Here is a 25,506-nt window from a genome sequence, read left to right on the forward strand (position 1 = left end):
GTTCCTTGGCCGCTTCACCGAAAGCCTCTCGCTTACCCATCATCCTTTGTCCCCGTTGTAGGTTGCTCGGCAACAGCAGCGGGGCCCAGCTCCTCAGGCTTGCAGATCAGGCCTGAGGCCACGGGCTCCTCTTCTTCGAAGGGGTTGCTTGGCTCGGCAGGGTTGGCGAGCGCCTGCTGGCCATCCTGGCCTGGCCTCCCACCGTCCAAGGGCGGCTTGGCCTCCGGGCCTTGACCTCCGGACGGGCCAGCCGACCTTTCCCCGACAACGTTGGGGGGATGGTGCACACCGCTCCCACTCTTGCCGCTGCGACCCTCCTCTGGCGTCACGGGTGGGTACCGGTCTTCATTGAAAGGGTTCCCGTGCCTGACTTGTGGCTTCCGGACGGGGCTGAAGGGGCCTGAACTGGCCGGGGTGACCACTGACCCGCGACCTCGCCTGGCATCCATCTTCCATCGACCTAGGCAACATACCACATGGGAATCATTCCTGCGACTACAGAAATGCCTATCTTACAACTCTGGCTGTTGAATCTCCTACAATCTGTACAAGGCTCTGGTTAGGCCACAACTAGAGTATTGGGTCCAGTTCTGGGAAGGATGTGAGGGTCCAAGAGAGGGTTGCGGAGGAGATTGACCAGAACGGTCCCAGGGACAAGGGGATTTTAGCGACAGGGGTTAGGGAGTTGAAGAAGCTGTGGTTGTTCTCCCCCAAAGAGATTGAGTGGGGGGATTGACTGGATTGGTGTACAGAGAGCCAGCATGGAATCGATGGGCTGAATAGCCTCCTCCTGTGCCCTACCGTGACTTCTGCGTTTCTTTTTTGCTTGCAGGCCTGGCGGCGCTCGGGTTGGATTCTGACTGGATTTCTCCAAGGGGAGGGCAAAGCGCTCCCCTTTGCCCCCCCCCCCAACCAACCACGCTATTCCAAACGGGAAACCGGTTAGAGCCTGCCACTGACTTAGGGGATTCCGGAAACATCCGGCGCCTTCCTCTGACCCTATCTCGCGCTTACCCACTCCCTCCCCCTGGCTGGATAACCACCTCCTCGAAGGCAGGTTCGAGCTCACTCTCAGACTCCCAGCTGCGCTGCAGTGAACCCCTCATGTGAACATCCGCACGAGTTAGGGGCAGGAGCAAGGCCACTCGGCCCCTCGAGCCTGCTCCGCCATCCAATAAGGTCGTGGCTGATCCGATTGTAACCCTCGACCCCCACATTCCCGCTGACCCCCCGCCCCCCTCAACCCAATAGCCCTGGACTCCCTTGTCAATCAACAATCTACCTACCGCAGCCTTAAAAATATTGAGTGACCCAGCCTCCAGCTCTCTCTGGGGGAGAGAGATCCACAAACTCACAACCCTCAGAGAAAGACAATTCCTCCTCATCTCCGTCTTAAAGGGGAGCCCCTTATTTTTAAACTGCGTCCCCGAGTTCTAGTCTCTCCCACGAGGAGGGGGAACACTCTCTCAGCACCTGCCCTGTCGAGTCCCCTCAGGATCTTATAGGTTTCAGTAAGATTGCCTCTCATTCTTCTAAACTCCAGTGGACACAGGTCCAGCCTTTCCTCATTTTATAACCCCCCCCCTCATCCCAGGAATCAGTCAAGCCAACCTTCTCTGAACTGGCTGCCATGCAATTATGTCCTTTCTTAAGGAAGGAAGGAACTCGGAGCTTGAGTAACAGCTGATGCTCCCTCCACAAATTCCCACGTAGAACAGACTATCTCTGGCCTTTCATCGTATCCACTGCCATCCACTGACCTCTATAACACAGAGCATGAGCGCTAAAACACCAGTCCCCACCTTAAAGTCTAAGACGCTGCCATCTCAGACTCTGATACGCAAATGATTAAAAAAACAGTTAACTGAAAACACGAGAAGCGGCGCCTGCAAATCTGAATCTACTGCTTCCCCTCGGACTCACTGAGCGCGAGAGGCCAGAATTGGAGACGTGTGGAGATCTTTGCAGTGTTTCAGGGCTGGAGGGGGAGGGGGTGCTTACAACGATGGCGAGAAGCGACACATTATTGATGGCTACATAAAGGCAAGTTGTTGTTGTGTTTCAGTGCGTGCTGTTATAGGTGTCAGCTCTACCTCAGCACCGTCGCTCTTGTCCCCCTCCACCACTTTGGACTTGCCAGGTTACTGGTCTGGCTTCCTATGTTGGACAAGGAGAAACTTCCTCAAGTTAAATATTGGGAAGACTTAAGCTATCCTGGTTGTTCTCCACCGCAAACCCCAATCCTTTACCACTGACTCCACCTCCCTCTCCCCGGCCACTGTCTGAGGCTGAGCCAGATCATCCTTAACCTTTCCACCCTATTTGACTCCGAGCTGAGCTGCTGATCCCATGGCCGCTCCATCACCATACAATTGGCCGTCTCCACCCTGGCCCAGCTCTTCGGCTGCTGAAACCCTCACTCGTGCCTTGGTTACCTCTGGACTTTTGACTATTCCAAAGCCCTCCTGACTGACCTCTCACCTTGCAACCTCTGTAAGCCGCAGCCCACCCAAAACCCTTGCTGCCTCGTGCCCTTTGACACACCAAAGTCACGCCCCTCTGTGCTCGCTGACCCGCGTTGGCTCAGGGCCTGGCAACTCCTCCAACGGTACAATTCTCATCCTTATTTTTCAAATCCTTCCTTGGCCTTGCCTCTCCCTTCCTCCATAACCACCGCAAGCCCCATAACCCTCCGAGGCCTCTACACCCTTCCGATTCCGGCCTCTCGAGCCGATTCCCATCGCTCCGCCTTTGGCGGCCGGGCCTTCAGCTGCCTGGGTGGGGCCCTGAGCTCTGGAATTCCCTCCTTAAACCTCTCCGACTCTCCCTCTCCTCCTTTAAGACGCTCCTTAACACCGACCCCTTTGACCAAGCTTTTAGTCACATGTCCCTAAACATCTCCTCATGTGGCCTCGGGGTTAGGTACTGTTCGGACAATGCTCCCGTGGGATCCCTTGCTGTGTTAAATGTAATGTGTCATTGCGAGTAGCTGTTGTGTTGCAGTGTGAGCTGTTGGAGTGTAAGGTCTTATTTTGTGGGGGAGGGAGGTGTGTGTGGGGGGGGGTGGGGGCTGTGTTTTGTTAAGTGTTACCAATAGACACCAAGTTGAACGCTGCAAGCCTCCATTAGAGCACCACCTACAGGTATGGCAGGTATTGCAAGCCGAGCGGTGCTTGAGGAAGGGATCAAATTTTCCAGACGTCCCCTCTCACCAAGTATCACTGGCTCTGCTTCCGTGGGCTATCGGCTGATCTTTCACTAAAGTGTGACAAGAGATTGAAGGAACCCAGACAGAAATACAGCACGGGGTTAGATACAGAGTAAAGCTCCCTCCACACTGTCTCCATCAAACACTCCCAGGACAGGTACAGCATGGGGTTAGATACAGAGTAAATCTCCCTCTGCACTGTCCCCATCAAACACTCCCAGGACAGGTATAGCACGGGGTTAGATACAGAGTAAAGCTCCCTCTACACTGTCCCCATCAAACACACTGGGGCTTGTGACCCTCCCCAGTCATTGTAACTGGGAGACGCTTGTTTGCGGATGATGCCTCCCATGGTTACATAGCTGACAAGTCACCGAGCCGAAATCCCAGGCATTTTGGGGTCAGTCTTTGTGGCCTGAAGGGGGGTGGGGTGGGGGGAGGAGATGCAGACCGATGTTGTGGGAAGGGCACATCCGAAATCTGGGAAAAGGCACCCCGGAATGCCGCGTTGTGGAAAACTCACCCGCTGCATCTTGACTCGTTCCATCTGCTCCGTAATCCTCCTCCTCTTCCTGCAGCACATCGAGGGGCTCACTGACATCTGGAACACAACGGCCACAGAGTTACCGACAGGGGGAGAAATCAGCCGATATGCCAGCAACCCCCCCCACTATCCCCAATTCACCATCCCGCCTTTCCTACACTCGACACGGTTCATTGTCTCCGCGAAATGTCGGAGCGATGGAGGCAGGCAAGGGCTGCGCTCCCTGTCTCCCGGTCACTGGCTGACAGGTTTTCCCAGAGGTCCTTGCACTTTGACAGGGGCTTTTCAGCACCGCAGTGCATACTGGGATAACCCGGCCTCCATCGATGCCTCTCATTCTTTCTTTCTCTCCCTCGCAAAGCTTGCAAATCCCAAACCCGTGAGGGAGACAGAGAGAGAGAGAGAGAGTGAGGGGGAGAGAGAGGGGGAGAGAGAGAGAGAGAGAGAGAGGGAGAGAGAGTGAGAGGGAGAGAGAGAGAGATGGAGAGAGAGAGAGAGAGGGAGAGAGAGGGAGGGAAAGAGAGAGAGTGGGAGAGAGAGTGAGAGGGAGAGAGAGAGACGGAGAGAGAGAGACGGAGAGAGAGAGACGGAGAGAGAGAGAGAGGGAGAGAGAGAGAGAGAGGGAGAGGGAGAGTGAGAGGGAGAGAGAGAGCGACGGAGAGAGAGGGAGAGGGAGAGAGAGAGAGGGAGTGAGAGAGAGAGAGAGAGAGAGGAAGAGAGAGAGAGAGACAGAGAGAGGAGAGAGAGAGATAGGGAGAGGGAGGGAGAGAGAGAGCTGGAGAGGGAGAGGGAGGGAGAGGGAGAGAGAGAGAGACGGAGAGAGAGAGAGGGAGAGAGAGTGAGAGGAAGAGAGAGAGCGACGGAGAGAGGGAGGGAGAGAGAGAGAGAGGGAGAGAGAGAGAGACAGAGAGAGACAGAGAGAGAGGGAGGGAGAGAGAGAGAGCGGGAGAGAGGGAGAGAGAGACAGGGAGAGAGAGAGAGAAAGAGAAATAATTTGGTAAAAGAGTTGGGAATCTGCGAGGGGGAAACACAAATCAGGGTAAGAAAGTAAATGCGAGTGACAGAGTTTGAGAGGGAACACGATCAATGTCCCTGATTGTCCTTGTTCCAGATCAGTCGAAGGTTAGATTCAGAAAGACATTTTGTGTACAATAAGGTTCTGACATCCAACAAATCTCACGTGGGGCCTCATCTTTCTATTGTCAAAAGCCAGTTAATTACTCACCCTCGAGTATTCTACCCCGGCACCCTTCCCCCCCCCCCCCCCCACAACTGAGATGACCCCACATGTATCTCACCCCCACCTCACCTATGCACTGCCGCACCCCCCTCCCCAAAACACTGCCAACCTGCCTGCCAGGGCAGCTCGACCAATTGGAAACCATGTCAGCAGCACACGTGCAATGAGCATGCACGGCCCCAGCATGCAGCTTTCACATACCCCACCCACCCCCCACACCCCCACTCTCCCCACCACCCCCATACCCCACCATCCCACACCTCCCCACCTCATTCAGTCATTCACTTGCAACACCCCAGGGCGTTCCACATTAGCGGAGCAAAGGAAAAGCATGGAGCATGGTTACAGCCCTCGGGCAACGGAGTCGGCCTTTAACACTTAACAACTGGGATGGGGGTGTGGGTGGGTGGGGGGTGGGATTGTCCGGCCTGTGATTGCTTCGGTATCCTCCCCAGTGCTTAGCTCAGAGAGCCTGCCTTCTCCCGACGGTCAACTAACAACCAATTTCGGCTGGGGAACGTCAGGTCATTGGGTCACGTGCGGGGTTGTGATGCTGCCCAAGTTGAATAGCTGGCCCAAAACGCTCGCCGCCTACATCCACGTGAAAGTCTGAGTGAGGCACCAGGGTGTTCACCAGGCCCGTTTAGAATCGCACCTCAGCGTGTCAGCGCCTTGAAGAAAATAGCAGCAGAAGCCAGGGGAAAGGCCATTATCCAGAGAATAAGATGATAGGGTTTGTTCAGATAGGGGCAGAACTCCAGAGAATAAGGTAGCGTGGCTGGTTTATAGAGGGGCAGTAATCAGTGCATTACGATAATGGGATCGTCAGATAGGGCAGTGGTCAGCGAATTAGGGTAATGGGGACAGTTTAGACAGGACAGTAATCCCAGTATTACAGTTATGGGGGTAGGTTAGGTGGGGGCGGTAATCCCTGTATTACAGTTATGGGGTAGGTTAGGTGGGGGCGGTAATCCCTGTATTACAGTTATGGGGGATAGGTTAGGTGGGGGCGGTAATCCCTGTATTACGGTTATGGGGGTAGGTTAGGTGGGGGCGGTAATCCCTGTATTACGGTTATCGGGGTGGTAGGTTAGGTAGGGGCTGTAATCCCTGTATTACGGTTATGGGGGATAGGTTAGGTGGGGGCAGTAATCCCTGTATTATGGTTATGGGGGGTAGGTTAGGTAGGGGCTGTAATCCCTGTATTACGGTTATGGGGGTGGTAGGTTAGGTGGGGGCGGTAATCCCTGTATTACGGTTATGGGGGAGGTAGGTTAGGTGGGGGCAGTAATCCATGTATTACGGTTCCGGGGGATAGATTAGGTGGGGGCAGTAATCCCTGTTTTACGGTTATGGGGGTAGGTTAGGTGGGGGCAGTAATCTCTGTATTACGGTTATGTGTGTAAATTAGGTGGGGGCAACAATCCCTGTATTACGGTTATGGGGGGGCAGTAATCGCTGTATTACGGTTATGCGGGTAGGTTAGGTGGGGGCAGTAATCCCTGTATTACGGTTACGGGGGTAGGTTAGGTGGGGGCAGTAATCCTTGCATTACGGTTATTGGGGTAGGCTAGATGGGGACAGTAATCCCTGTATTACGGTTATTGGGGTAGGTTAGATGGGGACAGTAATCTCTGTATTACGGTTATGGGGATAGGTTAGGTGGGGGCAGTAATCCTTGTATTACGGTTATGGGGGTAGGTTAGGTGGGGACAGTAATCCCTGTATTATGCTTATGGGGATAGGTTAGATGGGGACAGTAATCCCTGTATTACGGTTATGGGGTTGGTTAGGTGGGGGCGGTAATCCCTCTATTACGGTTATGGGGGTAGGTTAGGTGTGGACAGTAATCCCTGTATTACGGTTATGGGGGTAGGTTAGGTGGGGGCAGTAATCCCTGCATTACGGTTATTGGGGTAGGTTAGGTGGGGGCAATAATCCCTGTATTACGGTTATGGGGTAGGTTAGGTGGGGGCAGTAATCCCTGTATTACGGTTATGGGGTTGGTTAGGTGGGGGCAATAATCCCTCTATTATGGTTATGGGGGTAGGTTAGATGGGGACAGTAATCTCTGTATTACGGTTATGGAGGTAGGTTAGATGGGGGCGGTAATCCCTCTATTACGGTTATGGGGATATGTTAGGTGGGGACAGTAATCCCTGTATTACGGTTATGGGGTTAGGTTAGGTGGGGGCAGTAATCCCTGCATTACGGTTATTGGGGTAGGTTGGATGGGGACAGTAATCCCTGTATTACGGTTATGGGGTAGGTTAGGTGAGGGCAGTAATTCCTGTATTACGGTTATGGGGTTGGTTAGGTGGGGGCGGTAATCCCTCTATTATGGTTATGGGGGTGGTTAGAATGGGGACAGTAATCCCTGTATTACGGTTATGGGGTAGGTTAGGTGGGGGCGGTAATCCCTGTATTACGGTTATGGGGGTAGGTTAGGTGGGGGCGGTAATCCCTCTATTATGGTTATGGGGGTGGTTAGATGGGGACAGTAATCTCTGTATTACGGTTATTGGGGTATGTTAGATGTGGACAGTAATCCCTGTATTACGGTTATGGGGGTCGGTTAGGTGGGGGCGGTAATCCCTCTATTACGGTTATGGGGGTAGGTTAGGTGGGGACGGTAATCCCTGTATTACGGTTATGGGGGTAGGTTAGGTGGGGACGGTAATCCCTGCATTACGGTTATGCGGTAGGTTAGGTGGGGTCAGTAATCCCTGTATTACGGTAGCAGGACAATAGTTAATCACCTGGGCCATGTCTTTGTACCAACAGTGCGAAAATGAGCAAAACACAGCATTCTCAAACACACGGAGCGGAACCCTTTCAGCAGCTGGATCCGGATCACTCTGAAAGCCTGGAGTGGGACAGCGGGTTGAGGGTTGGGTGGCTGGTGGGGGTGGGATGGGGAAGGTGGCGGTTAGTGGCACTCGATGCACAGCAAGCTTCACCGCAACAATGACCCACCTCTCAGCTGCTCCGTGTTAAAGAGAAACTTAAACCCTGCGACAGAACGAAAAAGGGAGTTCTCAGGAAAAGGTCAAGCGGCAGAGTGGAAAGTGCAGAAGGTCACAGATCGCTCAGACTTCCAGGAGGGAGTCACGATATCTACAGCATTCCCAAATTCCCAATTTTTAAGGCTTGTGTGTGAGCTCTTCACCGAGGTGAAGTGGCCAACATGGGTCATAATCGCTAACCTCCACCGCACTGAGGGATCAGGTTACTTATGGCTGGGTTAGCATAAGATCATTTGAAGCAGGAGCAGGAGTGAGGCCATTCAGCCCATTGAGACTTCTCCGCCATTCAATAAGATCATGACGGATCTGATTGTGGCCTTAACTCCACGTCCCTCCCGGTTCCCCCCATAACCCTCAACTCCCTTGTCGATCAAAAATCCGTCTAACCCAGCCCTCGCTGCTCTCTGGGTGACAGAGCCTCAAAGGCCAATGACCCTTTGAGAGAAGAAATTCCTCCTCATCTCAGTCGACCCCTGACCTTTAAAACTGTGCCCCCCCTAGTTCTAGATTCTCCCACAAAGAGGAAACATCCTCTCGGCATCCACCCTTGTCAAGCCCCCTCAGAGTCTTGCATGTTTCAGTGGGGGAAACTCCAGTGAGTATAGGCCCAACCTTGAAGACAAACCCTTCATCTCAGGAAGTAGTCTAGTGAACCTTCTCTGAACTCCTCCAAAACTGTTTACAGTACTCCAGGTGCCGTTTCGCCAACCATGTACAATTGTAGCACGACTTCCCTACTCATACCCCACTCCCCTTGAAATGAAGGGCCATATGGTATTCTAGATGAGGGTCTAACCAATAGCCTGCATAGTTACATGACTACAAGTGCCGGGCTCTGCCAATCCTGCCAAGCTGGCCGCCAACCCACACAAGGTGGCCGCCAACCCAAACAAGATGGACACCAATCCAAACAAGATGACCACCAATCCAAACTAGATGACCACCAATCCAAACTAGATGACCACCAATCCAAACTAGATGACCACCAATCCAAACTAGATGGCCACCAATCCAAACAAGATGACCACCAATCCAAACTAGATGGCCACCAATCCAAACAAGATGACCACCAATCCAAACTAGATGGCCACCAATCCAAACAAGATGGTCACCAATCCAACTAAGATGGCCATCAATCCAAACAAAATGGCCACCAATCCAAACAAGATGGTCACCAATCCAACTAAGATGGCCATCAATCCAAACAAGATGGTCACCAATCCAAACAATATGGCCACCAATCCAAAGAAGATGGTCGCCAATCCAACTAAGATGGCCATCAATCCAAACAAGATGGTCACCAATCCAAACAATATGGCCACCAATCCAAAGAAGATGGTCGCCAATCCAACTAAGATGGCCATCAATCCAAACAAGATGGCCATCAATCCAAACAATATGGCCACCAATCCAAACAAGATGGCCACCAATCCAAACAAGATGGCCGCCAATCCAAACTAGATGGCCACCAATCCAAACAAGATGGCCACCAATCCAAACTAGATGGCCGCCAATCCAAACTAGATGGCCACCAATCCAAACTAGATGGCCACCAATCCAAACAAGATGGCCACCAATCCAAACAAGATGGCCACCAATCCAAACAAGATGGCGGCCAATAGGTACTGTGGGATTTTTAAGCCCACGTGAGGCAGACGAGCACCTCAGTTTAACCTCCCATCTGAGATCTGGAATCTAGAATCTAGACAAGATTGTCACCAACCCAGACAAGGTGGATACCCTTCCAGCCATCCAGCAGTTTAATTTTGTAATATAATCAGGGAAATAGTTTGTAAGATCATATTTAATGTGAATACTTTATCATTGTATATAGTCGGTACGTAGGTAAGAACCCTTTTGGTGTATTTGGCGTACGCCTGGGAGTTGCTGCCTCAAACTCCACCCAGACTCCTCCAAGCTCCTTAAACCTCCCTGTACTTGGCAGGACTTTAAAAATTGAAAACAGACAGCAGGGGTGGGGGAGGGGGAGGGGAAGTGAAATCGGAGCAGAAACTTGGATAGCTGCTGGAGGGGTTGAGGTTCGGGCGGCAGGGGGGGTATCAGGGTATTGGGGAGTAGCCAGGTAGCTATGGTATCTTCAGAGCTCGGCGTTAATGCGCCCCCTCCACCCGACCCTTGGCCTTACTGATCTACCTCGAGGGTTCGAGCCCCACAATCTAAGCTGAGACTCCCAGTGCCAGTACCGAGGCGCCGTCTTGCAGATGAGACGCTAAATCGAGGCCCCCGTCAGCCCTCACTGGTGGGCGTAAAAGACCCCACAGCCGCTATTTGGAAGGAAAGAGGGAGGGAGTTCTCCCCGGGATCCTGGGCCCAGAATTCATCCCTCAACCTACACCACAGCATAAAACAGACGATCTGGGTCACTATCATATTGATGCTTTTGGGACCAAGCTGTGCGCAAACTGGGAGCTGCGCTACCTACGTGACACGCTTCGTCAAGTATTTCATTGGCTGTGAAGCGCTTTGGGGCAGCCTGCGGTGGGGAAAGGCGCTATAGAAATGCCAGTCTTTCTTTCTGCGCCCGTAAGTTCGAGCTTTGTTAATCCTTCCTCATGACCCGCTCTCTCTGGCACAAGATTCATAGGAGTTGCGCCCTCAGTCCTACATAACGAGATCTTAAGCCAGGCAAGAAACAAACGTAAAATAGCACCCCCCACCCACCCCCCGCGCCGAATGTTGGAATACTCGACCAGCAAACTGACTGGGGCTTCAGGTTAGAGCATATTTGAAAAAGGAGGGGTGGAGTCGATAGCTACCAGATTAGGAGGGGATCGTCAATAAACAAAAACCAAAGGGCTGAGTGTGGTGAGGCCACGAGGCATGGCCAGTTTGGAGATGATTGGGCAATATCCTCGTCAGTCGTGGCTGGAGATCGCACGGCTCTAAGGGACAGGGATCGAATTTACCCACATAATTCACGTTACGCTTTTGTGCTCCACTGACTCTATACTAACCGGAAAAAATAGCCCTGCTTTTATCGGGAGAAGTTGCTGTAGTTTTGGTCATGAGCTCAGTCCACTGCTTAAATAGACTCTGTAGACTGTTTGCTGTAGCTGAGTACTTAACTAGACTCTGTAGACTGTTTGCTGTAGTCCACTGCTTAAATAGACTCTGTAGACTGTTTGCTGTAGCTGAGTGCTTAAATAGACTCTGTAGACTGTTTGCTGTAGCTGGCTGCTTGGATAGACACTGTAGACTGTTTGCTGTAGCTGAGTGCTTAAATAGACTCTGCAGACTGTTTGCTGTAGCTGAGTGCTTAAATAGACCCTGTAGACTGTTTGCTGTAGCTGGCTGCTTAAATAGACTCTGTTGACTGTTTGCTGTAGCTGAGTGCTTAAATAGACTCTGCAGACTGTTTGCTGTAGCTGGCTACTTAAATAGACTCTGTAGACAGTTTGCTGTAGCTAAGTGCTTAAATAGACCCTGTAGACTGTTTGCTGTAGGTAAGTGCTTAAATAGACTCTGTAGACTGCTGTAGCTGAGTGCTTAAATAGACCCTGTAGACTGTTGTAGGTTATTGCTTAAATAGACACTCTAGACTGTTTGCTGTAGTTCAGTCATTGAAACAGACTCTGTTTGCTGTAAAACAGACTCTTTGCCACAAGTCTTGTCTGGGCCTCGACCCATTGGTTGACACATGGATGTCAATAGACACGCAGAGTGGAAGGGACAAAGCACAAAGACCGTGAGAACAGCGGGCTGAAATCATAGGGGTGTGAGTAAGTAGTCCAGACTCAGACTAATAACTCGCTCACCTTTCATCCTGCTCGCCTTGTCTTCCTGCCGCAATTTCTTCTCATCTCCCTCCTCGTCGCTCTCCTCAGCAAAGTCGTCCAAGTTGCCGATGTCGGCCTGTTTCACACTCATAAGACTCGCCAGACTCTGCATGTCCTCGTCCCTATGAGGGAGAAGGGGGGGGGGGGGGGGGGGGGGGGGGGGGGGAGGTAATGGTGCAGTTCAGAATGAAGAAAACCCACATTGAATAGAAGTGAGGTGGACACAAGATCGGGGGGTTAAGGTAAGGCCACTGGCACATCCCCCTCTACAGCAGCTCCCCCATTACAGCAGACAATTGTGCCCCATATAACCCCAGGAATTTGCCTTCCTTTGCAGTGTGCCAGCTGTGACTCAGTGGGTGCTGCACTGTCAGAGGGTCAGTACTGAGGGAGTGCTGCACTGTCAGAGGGTCAGTACTGAGGGAGTACTGCACTGTCAGAGGGTCAGTACTGAGGGAGCACTGCACTGTCAGAGGGTCAGTACTGAGGGAGTGCTGCACTGTCAGAGGGTCAGTACTGAGGGAGTACTGCACTGTCAGAGGGTCAGTACTGAGGGAGTGCTGCACTGTCAGAGGGTCAGTACTGAGGGAGTGCTGCACTGTCAGAGGGTCAGTACTGAGGGAGTGCTGCACTGTCAGAAAGTCAGTACTGAGGGAGAGCTGCACTGTCAGAGGGTCAGTACTGAGGGAGTGCCGCACTGTCAGAGGGTCAGTACTGAGGGAGTGCTGCACTGTCAAAGGGTCAGTACTGAGGGAGTGCTGCGCTGTCAGAGGTTCAGTACTGAGGGAGCGCTGCACTGTCAGAGGGTCAGTACTGAGGGAGCGCTGCACTGTCAGAGGGTCAGTACTGAGGGAGCGCTGCACTGTCAGAGGGTCAGTACTGAGGGAGCGCTGCACTGTCAGAGGGTCAGTACTGAGGGAGTGCTGCACTGTCAGAGGTTCAGTACTGAGGGAGCACTGCACTGTCGGAGGGTCAGTATTGAGGGAGCGCTGCACTGTCGGCGGGTCAGTATTGAGGGAGTGTTGCACTGTCAGAGGGTCAGTATTGAGGGAGTGCTGCACTGTCAGAGGGTCAGTACTGAGGGAGTGCTGCACTGTCGGAGGGTCAGTACTGAGGGAGCGCTGCACTGTCGGATGGTCAGTACTGAGGGAGCGCTGCACTGTCGGAAGGTCAGTACTGAGGGAGCGCTGCACTGTCGGAGGGTCAGTACTGAGTGAGTGCCGCACTGTCAGAGGAAGAAGGTGGGGTGGAGGGGGTGCGGTGGGGGGTGCGAGAGGAGGAGTGGGGTGGGGGGCGAGAGGAGGAGTGGGGGGCACCGAACCTTGGGCGGACAGAGTGTAAAACCCACAGACTCACGTTGCTCGTCCCTCACGGAGGAAGACGCAGGAGAGGGAGAACTGCAGCGTGGCGCACACCACCTTGACGGAGAGAGGCTTGAGTTTCAACTTGACATCGGTGACCGTGGGCATCGGGCTGGCGTACTTCTTCATGTTGATGTCCGCTGAGGCCAGGACCTTCCGATGGCCTTTGGTTTCCTGAGGAGGAGGGAACCCCGCAGGTTTTACCGGGTGGATAACAACTCGCATATGACTCAGCCCGTCCCTCACTCCCTCGGTACCTCTTCGGCCTGCGAGGCCTCCCCACTTTCTCACAGCCTCCCAAAGTACCTCACAGCCATCGGAGATTTGCTAAGGTGCAGCCATTACACTGCATCTAATTAACGCCTGCCATCAGTGCCTCGCTGGCTGGGCCCAGCATTTATTGCCCATCCCTAATTGCCCCCTTGAGAAGGTGGTGGGGGGTGAGCTGCCTTCTTGAACAGCTGCAGTCCCCGTGGTGTAGGTACACCCACCGTGCTGTTAGGGAGGGAGTTCCAGGATTTTGACCCAGCGACAGTGAAGGAACAGCCGATATATTTCCAAGTCAGGATGGTGAGTGACTTGGAGGGGAACTTGCAGGCAGTGATGTTCCCCATGTGTCTGCTGCCCTTGTCCTTCTAGGTGGAAGAGGTCGTGGGTTTGGAAGGTGCTGTCAAAGGAGCCTTGGTGAGTTGCTGCAGTGCATCTTGTAGATGGTACACACACTGCTGCTACTGTGCGTCGGTGGTGGAGGGAGTCAATGTTTGTGGATGGGGTGCCGATCAAGCAGGGCTGCTTTGTCCTGCATCAAGCACGCGAGTCAGGTAAATAAATGGTTAACAAAGCTTGACTTATGTTGTTTAAGGGATATTTGTTGGCCAGGACACCAGTAGAACTGGTTCGTTGATGTTTTCTTGGGAAAAAAAGACTGCTTCCTCTCCCAGAGCCAGGCCAACATGTGACTCTAGCCTGAGCCTGTACATCACGTTAATGCAACAATGAATATCTTACACTGTCATCTGCACCCACACTGAGATTGCAGAGATACAGCATTGTTCATAAGTAAGAGTTCTCTGTCTGCGGGTGTTGCACAGGGAAGCACTCACAGAGCTGAGTGACTGAGGGAGTTGCTGAACTATTAGTGAGTCAGTGCTGAGGGAGTGCTGCACTTTCGGAGGGTCAGTATTGAGGGAATGCTGCACTGTCCGAGGGTCAGTACTGAGGGAGTGCTGCACTGTCAGAGGGTCAGTACTGAGGGAGTGCTGCACTGTTGGAGGGTCAGTACTGAGGGAGTGCTGCACTGTCGGAGGGTCAGTTGTGGGGGGGAGCTGAACTTCCTTGGACAAGATGTTCAACTGAGACCCCCTTCTGCCCTCTGAGGGGAACATTAACGATGCCGTGGCAGGGGTTAGGGGTGGAGGTGGATTTGGGGTGGGTCTGGAGGTGGGGTGGGGTTGGGTTGCAAGTGGGGGTGGAGTTGGGGGGAGTTCGTCTCCGGTTCCTGGGTTCGATATTGATCCCTCCACCAACATCAGTAAAACAGATGACCTGCGTCATTAAGCTGTTGCTTTTTTTTGTGGGATCTTGCTGTGCGAAATCGGCTGGTGCTTTCCCTCCACGACAATGGTGACTACATGTCAAAAAATTACTTCCCTGGCTGCGAAGCACTTTGGGAGGCCCCGAGGTGGGGAAAGGGGCTACAGAAATGCACACAGGCCATATTTCTTTAGAGTGGCGGATGCTTGGAAATTCCTGCCTCTGCCCTTCGGGGGAAGGCCCGGGCCGGGGAGTCGAGTTGGAAACAAATGGGGGCTTTTCACCTCTGCGCTTGATGGCCCCGATACACCGAAGTGCGCCAGATGTGTGGTGGACACGAGACTTTGCATTTAATTTGCCAGTTTAATCTGGGAGAGGGTGACGCTGTTCATTCTTCAGGCGTTGTTGAAACTCTGACCTCTGTCCAGGCACTGAGGTCAAATCTGGATCCACCATCAGAGAATCTCACAGCACAGGTGGAGGCCATTCGGCCCATCGTGCTCTTGCTGGCTCTCGAAAAGAGCTCTCTTTCCTCCCTCCTCCCAACTCTGCCCTTTCCCTTTAGCTCTGTAAATCGTTCCCCCTCAAGTGTTTAGCCAATTCTCCTTCTGGAAAGTTCCTATTGAATCTGCTTCCGCCGCCCTTTCAGGCAGCGTCTTCCAGATCACAACAACTCGCTGTGTAAAAAAAAAAAATTCTCCTCATCTCCGCCCTCTGGTTCTTTTACCGATTCTCTTCAATCTCTGTCCCCTCTGGTTACCGACCCTCCTACCACTGGGAACAGTCTCTCCTTATTTACTCTGTCCAAACCCCCTCATGATGTCGAACGCCCCGATTAAATCTCCCCCTTAACCTTCTCTGCTGGGAGGACAACAATCCCGGCTTCTCCAGTCTCCCCACAGGAACTGAAGTCCCCTCATCCCTGGTCCCGTTCAGGTAAATCTCCCTCCGCACCCTCTTCGAGCGCTGCGGGTGCACCTACACCACAAGGACTGCAGCGGTTCAAGGAGACAGTTCACCACCACCTTTTCAAGGGGCAATTAGGGACGGGCGATAAATGCTGAGCCCAGCCAGCGACACCCACATCCTGTGAATGAATTAAAAACCCTCTCCAAGGCTATGACGTCCTTCCTAAAGTGCGGTGCCCAGAATTGGACAGAGTACAATATGTTAATTAATGTGTGCCTTACATTTTCTATTACAAATGTCCATTCCTTATCTTCAAATTCTTCAGCCAGGGGGTCCTAAAAATAGAAACAACAAGTCAGGGTGAGGTCCACATGATTCTTTAAAGATAAATCCACATTTCCGTAGCAAGGGATTGGCCGCTGACCTTTCAACTTTGGGGTAAAAGGCGAGCCAAACGGACATCCCACTGGGCCCAGTGACTGAGGGCCAAGTACGATTTTGGAAAGTCGAAGGCCAGTCACGAGAGCCTGTGGGAGCGCAAATTATAACAGCCACATCAGCATGGAGCTCAGCAAGAGGGGGGACAAGATAGCGGCCAGGAGAATGGAACACGGTCACTGCAGTGCAGCATGGGGCGTTCCACTGAGGCTAGGCATATTGTTCCAGCAGTGTAAGGGGGGGGCATTATTCTGTATCTATCCCCGTTCTGTACCTGTCCTGGGAGAGTTTGATGGGGACAGTGTAGAGGGAGATTTACTCTGTATCTAACCCCGTGCTGTACCTGTCCTGGGAGTGTTAGATGGGGACAGTGTAGAGGGAGATTTACTCTGTATCTAACCCCGTGCTGTACCAGTCCTGGGAGTGTTTGATGGGAGATGTATGTTACCTCAATAAAGGTGAAAGGTTATTCACTTGCTATTAAACAATAACTCAAAGGAAGGATGGAGAAGGTGAGGCAAGGGAGGCGCGGGTGGGGGAGTTAGTGTGGGGCTGGGGTTAGTAGTGCAGGGGTGGGGGAGGCAGTGTGGGGGTGGCGGAGGTAGTGCAGGGGTGGGGGTGGTAATATGGGGGTGGGGGAGGTAGTATGGGAGTGGGTGTAGTAGTGTGGGAGTGGGGGTGGTATTTTTGGGGTGGGGGTGGTATTGTTGGTGTGGGGGTGGTATTGTTGGGGTGGGGGATGTAGTGCGGGTGTGTGGGTAGTAGTGTGGGGGTGGGGGTTTTATTGTTGGTGTGGGGTTTTATTGTTGGGGTGGGGGTGGTATTGTTGGGGTGGGGGTGGTATTGTGGGGGTGGGGGTGGTATTGTTGGGATGGGGGTAGTAGTGTGGGTGTGGGAGTAGTAGTGTGGGGGTGGGGGTTTTATTGTTGGGGTGGGGGTGGTATCGTGGGGGTGGGGGTGGTATTGTTGGTGTGGGGGTAGTATTGTTGGGGTGGGGGAGGTAGTGTGGGGGTGGGGGTGGTATTGTGGGGGTGGGGTGGTATTGTTGGGGTGGGGGTGGTAGTGTGGGGGTGGGGGTGGTATTGTGGGGGTGGGGGTGGTATTGTTGGGGTGGGGGTTGTATTGTTGGGGTGGGGGTGGTATTGTTGGGGTGGGGGTGGTATTGTTGGGGTGGGGGTGGTATTGTTGGGGTGGGGGTGGTATTGTGGGGGTGGGGGTGGTATTGTTGGGGTGGGGGTGGTATTGTGGGGGTGGGGGTGGTAGTGCGGGGGAGTGGGTAGTAGTGTGGGGGTGGGGGTTTTATTGTTGGGGTGGGGGTGGTATTGTTGGGGTGGGGGTGGTATTGTGGGGGTGGGGGTGGTATTGTGGGGGTGGGGGTGGTAGTGCGGGGTGGGGGTGGTAGTGTGGGGGTGGTATTTTGGGGATTGAGCTGGTAGTGTGGGAGTGGGGGTGGTATTGTGGGGGTGGGGTTGGGTAGTGTGGGGGTGGCGGTAGTAGTGTGGGGGTGGGGTGGTAGTGTGGGGGTGGGGTGGTAGTGTGGGGGGTGGGGGAGGTAGTGTGGGGGTGGGGTGGTATTGTGGGGGTGGGGGAGGTAGTGCGGTGGTGGGGGTGGTAGTGTGGGGGGTCGGGGAGGTAGTGCGGGGTGGGGGAGGTAGTGTGGGGGGTGGGGGAGGTAGTGCGGGGTGGGGGAGGTAGTGTGGGGGTGGTATTGTGGGGGTGGGGGTAGTAGTGTGGGGGTGGGGGAGGTAGTGTGGGGGTGGTATTGTGGGGGTGGGGGTGGTATTGTGGGGGTGGGGGTAGTAGTGTGGGGGTGGGGGAGGTAGTGTGGGGGTGGGGGTGTTATTGTGGGTTGGGGGTAGTAGTGTGGGGGTGGGGGTGGTAGTGCGGGGGTGGGGGTGGTATTGTGGGGGTGGGGGTGGTAGTGTGGGGGTGGAGGTGGTAGTGCGGGGGTGGGAGTGGTAGTATGGGGGTGGGGGGTAGCAGTGCGGGGGTGGGGGTGGTATTGTGGGGGTGGGGGTGGTAGTGTGGGGGTGGGGGTGGGGGTGGGGGAGGTAGTGCGGGGGGTGGGGGTGGTAGTGTGGGGGTGGGGGTAGCAGTGCGGGGGTGGGGGTGGTATTGTGGGGGTGGGGGTGGTAGTGTGGGGGTGGGGGTGGGGGTGGGGGAGGTAGTGCAGGGGTGGGGGTGGTAGTGTGGGGGTGGGGGTGGGGGTGGTAGTGTGAAGTTGGTTGGATTAGAGGGTTTCCATGTGTAATTTAGGCTTTGACTGGGTGCAAGGGGTGTCAGGGACAATATTAATGCGCGCGCTTTTAGGAGAGACTCACAGAACCTTCCAGAAATTGCCAGACCCAGGAGGAGGTTCGAAACAAAACACAGCTTTGTTTATAGTCAAATATTCTGCACATACCATAGGGCTACAAGTAAGGGCAGGAAAGGATTGAAGTGGGGGATTTAAAGTGGTTGGGGTGAACATCTGACTGTGTTTACAGCGAGAGGGTCACCGTGATACACAGACAGGCCAAAGCCATCTCTTGCCAGTCACTGTGACAAATGTCCCTGGACGCAACTTCCTCAGATCGTCCGGGTTCCCAGCTTGGAATCCCCTCTCCGTGCCAGGGATAATGGGAGTATTCAGAGCAAGTCAGCACTCGCTCTCCGCTGGCTCTGGAGCTTGCCCGAGTCTCACTCCAGGGAACTAGGCCCAACACCCAGGCCAACATGTCCGACGACGATACTGAGGGAGCAGTGCATTGTCGTTCCTCGGAGGAGACGTTAAACCCAGCCCCCCTGGCCACCCCTCTCTCCGATGGACGTACAAGGTCCCTTTTGCAAGAAGGACAGGTCAGGGTGAGGGGTTGGTGGGGGTGGGGGGCGGCGGGGTGTGGGGGGGCGGTGGTGGTGTGCAGGTCTCTCCTGGTGTTCCTGGGCTGAATATTTATCCCTCAACCAACCTCAGTAAACTAGATTATCCGCTCATTATCACGTTGGCCTGTTTGTGGGAGCTTGCTGTGCACAAACTGGCTGCTGCACTTTGCCATGTAGGAAACACGGCCAACACTGTGCAAATGAAAACCTCAGTGCTCCCTCACTACTGACCCTCTGACAGTGCAGCACTCCCTCACTACTGACCCTCCGACAGTTCAGCGCTCCCTCAGTACTGACCCTCCGACAGTGCAGCACTCCCTCAGTACTGACCCTCCGACAGTGCAGCACACCCTCACTACTGACCCTCTGACAGTGCAGCACTCCCTCACTACTGACCCTCCGACAGTTCAGCGCTCCCTCAGTACTGACCCTCCGACAGTGCAGCACTCCCTCACTACTGACCCTCTGACAGTGCAGCACACCCTCAGTACTGACCCTCCGACAGTGCAGCACTCCCTCACTACTGACCCTCTGACAGTGCAGCACACCCTCAGTACTGACCCTCCGACAGTGCAGCACTCCCTCAGTACTGACCCTCTGACAGGGCAGCACACCCTCAGTACTGACCCTGCGACAGTGAAGCACTCCCTCAGTACTGACCCTCCAACAATGCAGCACTCCCTCAGTACTGACCCTCCGACAGTGCAGCACTCCCTCAGTACTGACCCTCCAACAATGCAGCACTCCCTCAGTACTGACCCTCCGACAGTGCAGCACTCCCTCAGTACTGACCCTCCGACAGTTCAGCGCTCCCTCAGTACTGACCCTCCGACAGTGCAGCACTCCCTCACTACTGACCCTCTGACAGTGCAGCACACCCTCGCTACTGACCCTCTGACAGTGCAGCACTCCCTCAGTACTGACCCTCCAACAGTGCAGCACTCCCTCAGTACTGACCCTCCAACAATGCAGCACTCCCTCAGTACTGACCCTCTGACAGTGCAGCCCTCCCTCAGAACTGACCCTCCGACAGTGCAGCACTCCCTCAGTACTGACCCTCTGACAGTGCAGCACTCCCTCAGTACTGACCCTCTGACAGTGCAGCACTCCCTCAGTATTGACCCTCCGACAGTGCAGCACTCCCTCAGTACTGACCCTCTGACAGTGCAGCACTCCCTCAGCACTGACCCTCCGACAGTGCAGCACCCCCTCAGTACTGACCCTCCGACAGTGCAGCACTCCCTCAGCACTGACCCTCCGACAGTGCAGCACTCCCTCAGCACTGCCCTGCTGTGGGACAGGATCCCACACCTTGTGGTGGAATGTGTAGAGGCCGAGGCCTCTTGTTGCCATGGCGCTGTGCATTAGCTGCCTACCTTGTAGAGGGTGACTGAGATGTCAACATTTTCTGGCACTGGCCATAGCACCATGCCCCGGTACGGATTCTTTATCCCCGGCTGCCAACCGTGTGGCTGCAAGAGATTGAGAAAAATGTAATTATTGAAAAGATACACACCAGAAAACCAAACTTCCTCTTACCTGCATCAAATCTCCAGACACAGGCCATTCAGCCCATCAGCTCAGTGCTGGAGTCTATACTCCACAGGAGCCTCCTCCGAGCCCCTCCTCATCTTCCCCCCCATCAACATATCCTTCTCTTGCTCTCTCCCTTGTGTGTTTATTCAGCTTCCCCCTTAAATACATCAATAGTCTTCACCTCAAGCACTCCCTATGGGAGTGAGTTCCACATTCTCCCCACTCTCGGTTTTCTTTCCAATCATTCACAGGGTGTGGGCTTCGCTGGCTGGGCCCAGCGTTTATTGCCCATCCCTAATTGCCCCCTTGAGAAGGTGGGGGTGAGCCGCCTTCTTGAGCCGCTGCAGGTCCATGTGGTGTAGGTACACCCACCATGCTGTTAGGGAGGGAGTTCAAGGATTGTGACCCAGCGACAGTGAAGGAACGGCCGATATATTTCCAAGTCAGGGTGGTGAGTGACTTGGAGGGGAACTTGCAGGTGGTGGTGTTCCTCATGTGTCTGCTGCCCCTGTCCTTCTAGATGGTAGGGGTAGTGGGGTTGGAAGGTGCTGTCGAAGGAGCCTTGGTGAGTTGCTGCAGTGCATCTTGTAGATGGTACACACACTGCTGCTACTGTGCGTCGGTGGTGGAGGGAGTGAATGTTTGTGGATGGGGTGCCAATCAAGCGGGGCTGCTTTGTCCTGGACGGTGTCGAGCTTCTTGAGTGTTGTGGGAGCTGCACTCATCCAGGCAAGTGGGGAGTATTCCATCACACTCCTGACTTGTGCCTTGTAGATGGTGGACAGGCTTTGGGGAGTCAGGAGGTGAGTTAACTCACTGCAGGATTCCCAGTCTCTGACCTGCTCTTGTAGCCACAGTGTTTATATGGCTGGTCCAGTTCAGTTTCTCCTGAATTCCCAATTGGATTTATTAGTGACTCCCTTATATTCATGGCCCCAAGTTCTGGTCTCGCCTGAAGTGGAAATGTCTTCTCGACATCAACCCTATCGAACACTTTAGTAATTTTGAACATCCCTCTGAGATCCCCCCTCCATCTCTCTTAACACAGGGGGTTCAATGCGAGGAGGGAAATCGCAGACACACACCCCCCCCTCCACCCCTCTCCCATCAGTGTGTGCATGCATACACGCGTGTGTAGCACATGATGGGACAGTCTCAAGAGGCTTGGTAGATTCCTCTTCGTGCTCCTCCGATCTGTCCACACCTTGAGAATTCTGCACAGTTCTGGTCAACAGGAACAGAAGGAGAGAATCAATTCTTGGGGGTTCAGCGAAGAGAACAGGGAGGAGGAGGAAGGACCGAGCACGTGGTTCAGAGTCCATAATGGAATCTTCTTGTGCCAATGTGCCATGCTGCAGTTACACCCTCCCGCCAGATGAGGTGCTGCAGCCCCTTCCACTGGTCACAGGGCGAAATGATTTTGGCTGGAAAGTTGAGACGGGCATTGGAAGTACACATGGGATCGGGAGAGGGCAGACAATTTAAAATTTAACCCGAGAAACAGTGCCTGCAATAGTGCAGCATTCCCTCAGGACTGAACCTACGACAGTGCAGCGCTCCCTCAATACAGACCCTCTGACAGTGCAGTACTCCCTCAGTACTGAACCTACGACAGTGCAGCACTCCCTCAGTAATGACCCACCGACAGTGCAGCGCTCCCTCAATACTGACCCTCTGACAGTGCAGCATTCTCTCAGTACTGACCCTCCGACAGTGCAGCACTCCCTCAGTACTGACCCTCTGAGAGTGCAGCACTCCCTCAGTACTGACCCTCTGACAGTACAGCCCTCCCTCTATACTGACCCTCCGACAGTGCAGCACTCCCTCAGTGCTGACCCTCCGACAGTGCAGCACTCCCTCAGTGCTGACCCTCCGACAGTGCAGCACTCCCTCAGTACTGACTCTCCGACAGTGCAGCACTCCCTCAGTACTGACCCTCTGACAGTACAGCACTCCCTCAGTACTGACCCTCCAACAGTGCAGCACTCCCTCTGTACTGACCCTCTGACAGTGCAGCGCTCCCTCAGTACTGACCCTCTGACAGTGCAGCACTCCCTCAGTACTGACCCTCCGACAGTGCAGCACTCCCTCTGTACTGATCCTCTGACAGTGCTGCACTCCCCTGTGAGTGTCGGCTTGAAGCTTATGTTCCAGGTCCTGGAGTTTGTTTCGAACGTACAATTTCCTGATGACCAGAGTTCCACCAACTGAGCCCTTCAATTTACTCCCTGGTTATCATTTTGGTGAATTTTCACCGCACCCCATCTGAGGGCCAGTATATCTCTCCTGAGGAATGGGGCCCTGAACTGAACCGTGGTACTCCATGAGCACACACGCAGATACACACGCACAAACAAACATGCGCACACACTCGCACACAGACGCACACTCGCACACACACTGACCCTCACACACACACACAGCCTCACACAGTCACATTTACAGTCACACACACAGACAGTCAAACAAAAAAGGGCACTCACACACAGGCACACAGACACACTCATACAGACACACACACAGATGCACACACAGGCGCACACACAGGCACACACACAGGCTCACACACACAGGCGCACAGACACACTCATACAGACACACTTACACAGGGACACACACAGGTGCACACACAGGCACACAGGATCCTGTCTCAGCACAGGTCCGCAAAACAATTGATGACGTTTGCACCATTTTTCAGCCGGACTTCGAGGAAAACTTGCAGTCAGTCAATTTCAGAACGTAGGGTGATTTTGTAGCAACTCCCATTCGCTTTTTGCTTTGGCCTGGGTCAGGAGCTGCTGTCTTCGTTTCTCAAGCAGTTGATCCTTCTCGTTTCTCCCCCCAGAGCAAAAAACAGCCAATCCGCTTTTAAAACACTGTTTTCCAAAGCCATAAACCACCATGTGACCCTTTTGTGAACCGTCCACTGGGGGTCAAGGGCTCTCCAGCTTCTTTAAAACTGCTCAATTGTCTTTTCTTGTAAAATGCTGTCTTTCCCAGGAACAGCAGCAACCAGAGGCCTTGCATTAACCCTTTAAGGGACAGCTTCATTTAAAAACAAACCTTCCAGAATGTTCTTCGTCCTTGAAGATGAACTATATTCCACGATTAAAGCGTTGATGACAGCTGTTGCTAGGTTATCAGGGCTGCTTATCCGACATCCAGTGCTGGAAGAGCAGAAATTCCCTCCGATTAAATATCAGGAAGACTGAAGCCGCCGTTTTCAGTCCCCGCTCTAAGTTCCGATCCCGAGCTGCCGACTCCATCCCCCTCCCTGGCAACTGTCCGAGGCCGTCCATTCCAAACCTCGGTGTCGCCTCCAATCCCGGGACCAGCTGCCGGCCTCGTACCTAGTTCAGGCCGCCCGCTTCCCCCTCCGTCGCCCAATTCCGCCCCTTCTCAGCTCATCCGTTGCTGAAGGCCTCATCTGTGCCTTCGCCACCTCCAGGCTCGATCGTCCAACTCACTCCCCCTCTCCCACCACCCCCCAACCCCCAAAGTCGGCCACCAACCCGAAGGCGCTCAAAGCTCTGCTCTCCCCTCCCCCGACCCCGTCTCCCAGCTCGAACCACGTCCCACTGACGCGTCATCCCCCCTGTGCTCGCTGACCCACGCTGGCTCAAGGTTAGGCAGCCCCTCGATTTGTCAAAAGCCCGCACCCTCGCTTTTGAACCCCACCCACGTCTCCCCCTACCTCCGTCACCTCCTCCAGCCCCACAATCCCCCCTCGCGATAACTCCAAGAATTCCGGCCTCTTGCGCATTCCTCCCACCCAAACCCGCTGGATTCTAATCGCTCCGCCATTGGTGGTCGTGCCCTAAGCTCTGGAATTCCCTCCCTAAACCTCTCCGCCTCTCCCTCCTCTACAACGCTCCTTAAAGCTGACCCTCTTGGATCAGTCTCAGAGCTGCCTGTGCCCAATACCTCCTTCTGTGGCTTGGAGTGGGGGAGGGGGTCAAATTTTGCGGCGTACAAGTACAGGAGCTGACACGGCGATGCTCGGACAGTCCACACTCACCTTGGAACACACCCGCCTGCTCCTCCTCGTCCACACCACGATCAGCTTGTCCGGTTGCCTGGGGAGAGAACGAAACCGTCGTCAGTCCTCATATCGAACTCACAAATGCTTGCCCCTCAGCCGGAACACAATCAGCCGGTGCAGCCCCCTGAACATCCACCGGTCACCCCGTCACCCCACCTCACCCCACGACGAAAGATGCTTAAAAGACCTACGTTTGTATAACGCCTTAAAAATAAAAGTGCCTCAGGGCGTCCCAGAGTGCCCCACTCTCAACAAAGGGCCCTTTGAAGTCCCCACTGCAAAGTAGGACACGTAGCAGCCAATTTGCACGCAGCAAGCTCCCACAGGAACAGGAGTGCGGTAATGACCCAGATCATCGGGTTGTGAGGTTGAGGGATAAATGTTGGACCCCAGACACTAGATAAACCCCCACCGGACTCAACACCGGACCCAACACCGGACCAAACCCCGGACCCAACACCGGACCCAACCCCGCAAACAACTCTTTTTCGAATAGCGGCCGTGGAAGTTTTTAAGTCCGTCGGAGAGTTCAGGCAAGGCCCCTGGTTTAACGTCTAAACTGGATGGCAGCTATATCGACAGTGCAGCACTCCCTCAGTGCTGACCCTCTGACGGTGCAGCACTCCCTCAGTACTGACCCTCCGACAGTGCGGCACTCCCTCACTACTGACCCTCCGACAGTGCAGCACTCCATCAGTACTGACCCTCCGACAGTGCAGCACTCCCTCAGTACTGACCCTCCGACAGTGCGGCACTCCCTCAGTACTGACCCTCCGACAGTGCAGCACTCCCTCAGTACTGACACTCGACCGTGCAGCACTCCCTCAGTACTGACCATCTGACAGTGCAGCATTCCCTCAGTACTGACCCTCCGACAGTGCAGAACTCCCTCAGTGCTGACCCTCCGACAGTGCACCACTCCCTCGGTACTGACCCTCCGACAGTGCAGCACTCCCTCAGTACTGACCCTCCGACAGTGCAGAACTCCCTCAGTGCTTACCCTCTGACAG

General features: G+C 54.1%; 1 protein-coding gene across 1 annotated transcript in view; it reads right to left on the bottom strand.

The window, feature by feature from the left end:
* Window positions 1-25,506, bottom strand: part of LOC121274488 (EH domain-binding protein 1-like protein 1) — a gene marked incomplete at its 3' end in the record, with an annotated part of 69,409 nt that overhangs the window by 13,182 nt on the left and 30,721 nt on the right. The window contains exons 2-8 of the mRNA XM_041181827.1: window positions 24,473-24,530; window positions 20,295-20,390; window positions 15,900-15,953; window positions 13,172-13,350; window positions 11,795-11,937; window positions 3,732-3,809; window positions 37-460 (exon numbers count right to left, since the gene is read on the bottom strand). Coding sequence (XP_041037761.1) covers window positions 37-460; window positions 3,732-3,809; window positions 11,795-11,937; window positions 13,172-13,350; window positions 15,900-15,953; window positions 20,295-20,390; window positions 24,473-24,530 — 1,032 coding nt within the window. The remainder of the gene's footprint in view (window positions 1-36; window positions 461-3,731; window positions 3,810-11,794; window positions 11,938-13,171; window positions 13,351-15,899; window positions 15,954-20,294; window positions 20,391-24,472; window positions 24,531-25,506) is intronic.

The sequence above is a fragment of the Carcharodon carcharias genome, assembly GCF_017639515.1.
Source record: "Carcharodon carcharias isolate sCarCar2 chromosome 37 unlocalized genomic scaffold, sCarCar2.pri SUPER_37_unloc_1, whole genome shotgun sequence".
NCBI classification, from domain to species: domain Eukaryota; kingdom Metazoa; phylum Chordata; class Chondrichthyes; order Lamniformes; family Lamnidae; genus Carcharodon; species Carcharodon carcharias.